The sequence below is a fragment of the Theropithecus gelada genome, chromosome 13 (genome assembly GCF_003255815.1).
Source record: "Theropithecus gelada isolate Dixy chromosome 13, Tgel_1.0, whole genome shotgun sequence".
Lineage (NCBI taxonomy): Eukaryota > Metazoa > Chordata > Mammalia > Primates > Cercopithecidae > Theropithecus > Theropithecus gelada.
Genome location: NC_037681.1, coordinates 65,486,973 through 65,492,738, shown reverse-complemented (window position 1 = coordinate 65,492,738; position 5,766 = coordinate 65,486,973). Strand labels below are relative to the sequence as shown.

The 5,766-nt window shown below is 60.2% G+C and overlaps 1 protein-coding gene across 2 annotated transcripts; it reads left to right on the top strand.

The window, feature by feature from the left end:
• Positions 1–804: 804 nt before the first annotated feature.
• Positions 805–5,239, top strand: SIX2 (SIX homeobox 2). 2 transcript variants are annotated; one of them, XM_025354930.1, is made up of 2 exons: positions 805–1,860; positions 3,935–5,239. In XM_025354930.1, the coding sequence occupies exons 1-2, from the start codon at positions 1,301–1,303 to the stop codon at positions 4,245–4,247; spliced, it is 873 nt and encodes a 290-aa protein (XP_025210715.1). In that variant the 5' UTR covers positions 805–1,300; the 3' UTR covers positions 4,248–5,239. The 2 variants fall into 2 exon arrangements, with proteins under 2 accessions (XP_025210715.1, XP_025210713.1); XM_025354928.1 differs by having other exon boundaries at positions 805–1,866.
• Positions 5,240–5,766: the final 527 nt, after the last annotated feature.

The window sequence follows — 5,766 nt, the reverse complement described above, 5'->3', positions numbered from 1 at the left end:
CACACGGAACCGCCTGGCTCTCCTCGGGCTGTGGGACCCGTGGGGTTAAGTCTGAGTCCCCGCCCGGCAAGCAGCAGAGAGCGCAGAGTTGGGGCGGTACAGGCCGCCAGGCAGCCAGCGGGGCTAGGAGAGGGAGGAAAGGCGGGATCCTCCGGGAAGTCGATTCTCCGGCGTCCGCCTGCGGCCACTGCCAAATCTTCCCCACTTCTTTCTTCTACTCCCTCCCCTTTTCCCTCGAGGACCTCTGGGTCCAGAGTTTCTAGGATGGGGGGTGGGGCGCTGTCAGCAGAAAAAACCAAGTCTTTGGGCGGCACCCGAGCACGTCCAAACTCTCCAATCCCACTGGCCTGCGCCAGGGTAGAATGTGCCGGGTGAACAGAGAGCCTGGGAGGGACGCGGCGACCTGGGGAGAAGAGGAACCCGGCAGGGCCTGGGTGAGGCTGCAGAGCCCTCTCCTAGCGAAAGCTGCCCAAACTTTCTTCCCCTGGAGGGTCCTTCCACCCCTCTCCCTCCCCTTCCTCCCGGACACCCCCTTAAACGGTCTCCGCCTTCCCAGCTCTCCTCTTCCCTCCCCACCTCGACCCACCCCTTTTCGTCTTCGCCCGCTCCTCCCCCCCACTCCTGTCCTCCTCCTCCCTCCCTCTTTGGGCATCCGCCCCGTCAATCTCCGCCGCTGCCGGCCCCAACCCGGCCCCTCTCCGCCTCCCAGGCTCTCAGAGCGCCCCAGGCTCCAGTCGAGCCGCCCTCCGTTTTGCGCGGAGCGGGGCGATCTGTCAGCGGAGCCGGCGGGGGGGAGCGGCCCGGCCCGCCGAGGCTCGGGTTACCAGTGACTGACAGCGTCTCTATGGCGAATAATTTGACTCCGACTATTGTCTGGCACTGGCAGGCCCCGGGTCAGATAACCGGACCAATCAGGGCGCGGGCCGCCGCGCCTCATGCCCGCTTAGAATAATATTATTAAAAAAGCTGCGAGCGAGCTAGACCGGAGGGAGAACGAGTGAGAAGCGAGCGAGGGAACGGCGGGCGGGCGCGGAGCATGCGGAGCGGCGCCCCGGGCGGCCCCCGGGCTTGGGCGAGGGCTTGGGCGAGGCGCGCGGGTGGTGGGGGCGCGGAGCTGCGCGGGACCCGCGGCCGGCGCGGGGACGTACGACAGTGACTCGGGGCTCACCGGGGCCAGCGCCGGGCCACGGGGCCCGCCCCGCCCGCCTCTCGGCCCGGACGGCCCGGCGGGGAAGCTTCCATGCGGGACCGCGCGGCCCGGTGAGGGCGCGCTCGGGCGGGCGGGGACGCAGCCGGCACCATGTCCATGCTGCCCACCTTCGGCTTCACGCAGGAGCAAGTGGCGTGCGTGTGCGAGGTGCTGCAGCAGGGCGGCAACATCGAGCGACTGGGCCGCTTCCTGTGGTCGCTGCCCGCCTGCGAGCACCTCCACAAGAATGAAAGCGTGCTCAAGGCTAAGGCCGTGGTGGCCTTCCACCGCGGCAACTTCCGCGAGCTCTACAAGATCCTGGAGAGCCACCAGTTCTCGCCGCACAACCACGCCAAGCTGCAGCAGCTGTGGCTCAAGGCACACTACATCGAGGCGGAGAAGCTGCGCGGCCGACCCCTGGGCGCCGTGGGCAAATACCGCGTGCGCCGCAAATTCCCGCTGCCGCGCTCCATCTGGGACGGCGAGGAGACCAGCTACTGCTTCAAGGAAAAGAGTCGCAGCGTACTGCGCGAGTGGTACGCGCACAACCCCTACCCTTCACCCCGCGAGAAGCGCGAGCTTGCGGAGGCCACGGGCCTCACCACCACACAGGTCAGCAACTGGTTCAAGAACCGGCGGCAGCGCGACCGGGCGGCCGAGGCCAAGGAAAGGTACGAGTAAGTAGACCTTCTTCGGCGCCGACTCCCCGGGGCACAAGGGAGGGGTTCGCAGGGCTTCTGCCGGTTCCCCGAAGAGGCCTAAACTGGGCCCCCAGGCCCAGCCACAGCCCAGCTGCAGCCAGCCTTGACTCGGACGATGCTTAGGCCTTTCTATGCCGGAGACCCGGCGAGCAGGGATTTGTCTAAAGCGGGCAGAGCAATTCAGGAAGTTGTCAACTAACCACTCGGTCGCTACAGGAAAAGGGTGGAGAAGCAGAGAGCTTGGGGCAGCGCAGGACTGTAGGCCTGGATCCCCTGTGAAGCAGGCACAGTAGGTCTGGTCATCCTCAGAACGGAGGGGTTTGGGCCCAGGTGAAAGCAGATTTTGCAGATTTCTTGCTGGTGGTGCTTCCCGGCATTTCCCCCCAGCCTTACTCAGCTCCAGACCAAAGTGTGATAGGGTCGGGACTGGGACTGGGACTGGAACTTCCCTAGTTTGACCTGGATGGGGAAAAGCCTGGCCATGAATTTTCCTTGTCAGATGTGGGAGTTGATAGCGGGTCCTTTATCCCCTTAGAAAGGATCCAGAGGTGAAAGGGAGGAAGTGTCAGTTCTGGGAGAGGAGACGCATGCCGTGTTTTCTGCCTTGCAAGAGATAGCCGCCCTTCCCTGGCGCTCCAGGCCCTTGATGCCTCTCTCCTTGGGCCCTACCTCTGATGGATAGGTCAGAATGTCTGCGGTGAGCTGAGAGCCACAGAGGGGCTGGGAGTTGGATGTCCTCAGGTAAACCAGGACTTCCTGAACCAGCCTAAAGGTTGATCATTAGGCCCTTGCCACTACCTGTCCTATAACCCCTCAGGACCCCAAATCTGGAGAGGAACTGATTATGGGAACAGAATCCAGACTGGGGTAAGAGGAGAACAGGACACCTGGGGTTGGTGATATGGGGTGTGTTCCACCCTGAGTTTGAATGATCAGGGTCAGAGGTGGGGGTGCTGAACCGGAAACATCTTAGGGGGAGTGCTGCACGCTCCGATACTCCCAGGTATCTGAGACCCTGAGGTTGGAGTATCCACAGTGGTGAGGTCTCAGCTGCCAGCCCTGTGGGAAGTTCCCTCCCAGGAAAGCAGAAAGAAAAGCCCTCCTGGAACCTGGTGACAAGAGATCATATCCAGGATTTTAAATATCCAAATCTGGGGAGGAGCTGTCAGTCAAAGGCGTAGAAGGAGGTGGGTTCTCTCTGCTGGGTCCCCCTCCATGCAAACTGGCATGTGTTCAGACTCCTGAAAACCTGGGTTCTCAGACCAGGCCCCAGATGAGAGCTGCAGATTCCCGGAGTGGCTGGTTACAATGGAAAAGTCTCGGTCTTCTCCCAGGGGCTGCCCTTTATCCCCCAAGCTTCTGGTCCCCCAGCTGATGTTTTCACTATACCACCATGGAAAGGGAGTCCTCCATCCTTGGACCCTTGTCTCTAGGCCCAGCAAGGAGAGCCCTCACAGGGCTGCCCAGTTTGGAGCTACAGGGAAAGGACGCGTAGCCCCAGGATCCTATCTCCCAGCCAGGGGTCTCCCTCGGGCAGAAAAAGCAAAGGAAAATGAAGGCTTGTGAGAGCCCCTAAATCCCTTGACCTGGGATCCAGGGTTCCTTAACCTCCTAGCCCCACGTCTACTCAGCAAACCTGGCTTGAGGAGCCTAGAGTGATCTGAAAATCCAGGCATCTTCTCCTCCTCCCTGTTCACCCCACAACTTCAGGGAACCCTGTTCCCCTGCCCCTCTGTTCCTGAAAAGAAATATTGGGAAGGAGGGAAAGAGGAAATACAGAAAAGATATTGATGAGATTGAGAGCATGAGAGGTGGGGACGATAAGGGGAGAGGGGCAAGAGAAATTGGGTGTTGAGAGATGAAGAGAATGGGCAGAAAGAACGCCAGACCAGATCGAGGAAATGGTAGAAACCGAAAACACCCGCAGGCCACAAGCCTGGGATCTGTCTCCTGAGGCTGGTGGCTGGCTCTGACTGCGACTGAGATGGCTCTGGGTGGTCTCGATGTCCCTGCTGACCCTGCTGCTTTGCTCCCGCACTTGCAGGGAGAACAACGAGAACTCCAATTCTAACAGCCACAACCCGCTGAATGGCAGCGGCAAGTCGGTGTTAGGCAGCTCGGAGGACGAGAAGACTCCATCGGGGACGCCAGACCACTCATCCAGCCCGGCACTGCTGCTCAGCCCGCCGCCACCTGGGCTGCCGTCCCTGCACAGCCTGGGCCACCCTCCGGGACCCAGCGCAGTGCCAGTGCCGGTGCCAGGCGGAGGTGGAGCGGACCCACTGCAACACCACCATGGCCTGCAGGACTCCATCCTTAACCCCATGTCAGCCAACCTCGTGGACCTGGGCTCCTAGAACCCGTTTGCCTTGATGAGCTTGCCTTTTGTGGCTTGACACTGGGGACCTGAGAGTGGCAGTGTCCAGGGGCACCCCGCCCCTGCGGCCCCACCAGGTACTGAAAGACCTGTAGGCTGAGCGGGTAGAACAACCGGGTAGGGCGGATAGCTGTCTATGTTGGTCCTTGTTTGGGATTTATTTTCAACAAGTTACTTTTGGGATCCTTTTGGGGCTGGAGACTGGGTCTTAAACCACAGAAGGGAATAAATTATATACCACTGTCATTCTCTCTCTCCCTCTGTCTCTTCCTTTCTTTTCCCCTCTCTTGCCTTGCCTTTTCCCCCTTTCCTCTTCCTTTCCTTTTTCTGCTTTCTCTCCGTCTTTCTCCCTCTCTTTGTATTGCTTCTCTCTTTTCTTCTAGATTTCTGGCTTGCCACCGTTCACTCTCTCCTTCTGTCTCTCCCTTTCTCTCTCCCTCTCTGTTTCTCCCATCTTCTCTCCTGCCAGTCTCTTGTACTCTGTGTCCTGGTCCCTCCATCTGTACCCCTGTCCTTCTCCTCCTGTCTGGTGGTCTATCTGCCCCTACCTCTGGCCCTCGCTTTACCGGAGTCGGCGGTGGGAGAGGGAAGAGGAGAGAAAAGAAAGGTCCTTTGAACCTAGGCCATTTTCCAGAGGCCCTTTCCCTTACCCTTGTGGGTCAGTGGGAGCTGCAGGTGTCAGCTTTTCGCCTAGTAACTTAAGTGAGAGAGAAAGGGCAGCGCCACAGAAGCCCCTAAACGCCGCCTCGTCGTCCGCCCCTCGTCCTTCTCTCTTGGCGAGGCCCCACCACACCGCTCTCTTCCTCCCGGGACTGTGGCCACAGCGCTCCCGGCTGAGCGCGCCCCCCTCCCCCCAGCCGCCGACTTGCCGTCTCCCCATAATGCCCTCATGTGAATGTTCTTCGGGAAATATTTCTGCTTTTATTTTATAATAAAATTAGAAATCATAAATATATAAATTGTTATATGCCACAAGGCCCGCGGGCCGGGAGTGCCGCAGTGTCTGATTTCCCTACCAAGACTCGACACCCTGGGTGGGCCGTTCTGGTTGGCGATGCTCTCTGGTGAGTCCCGAAAACAGCGAGACGCCTTCCCACACACACGACGTGTGTCAGTCGCTAGGTGAAGGCACCGAAATTCCTGAAACACCCCCCCCCCCCCCTTTTCCTGGCTGGGAAAACTCCCTGCAGAAGCGAGGGGCAGCCTGCTCCCCTCCCCACACCAGCGACGCGCAGAGCCCTTGCCAGCCTCTTTCTTCACCTCGAGGTCGAAGTGGAAGACGAGAGAGCTTGTGCCGAGGGCAGGTAGTGCCTTCGGGGATGCCAAAGCTGGGGGAGAAATTGGGCAGCAGAAGTTTCCTGCTGCGCGTACTCCGAGAGTTGCGGTCTCCGAGACTGGGCGCGATGCGCTACGCGGATTTGCCAGTCCCAGGCTCAGACCCCCGGACCTAAGCTCCAAAGGCGCAGCCCCGGTGCTGCGTGTGGCCGTGGAGCAAAGGT

What these genes read in the sequence shown, in the direction of transcription:
- SIX2 (XM_025354928.1), top strand. Translation starts at nt 1,301, where the DNA reads ATGTCCATGCTGCCCACCTTCGGCTTCACGCAGGAGCAAGTGGCGTGC. An exon ending in GAGGCCAAGGAAAGGTACGA is followed by an intron (nt 1,867 to 3,934) that starts GTAAGTAGACCT and finishes CCGCACTTGCAG; the next exon opens with GGAGAACAACGAGAACTCCA.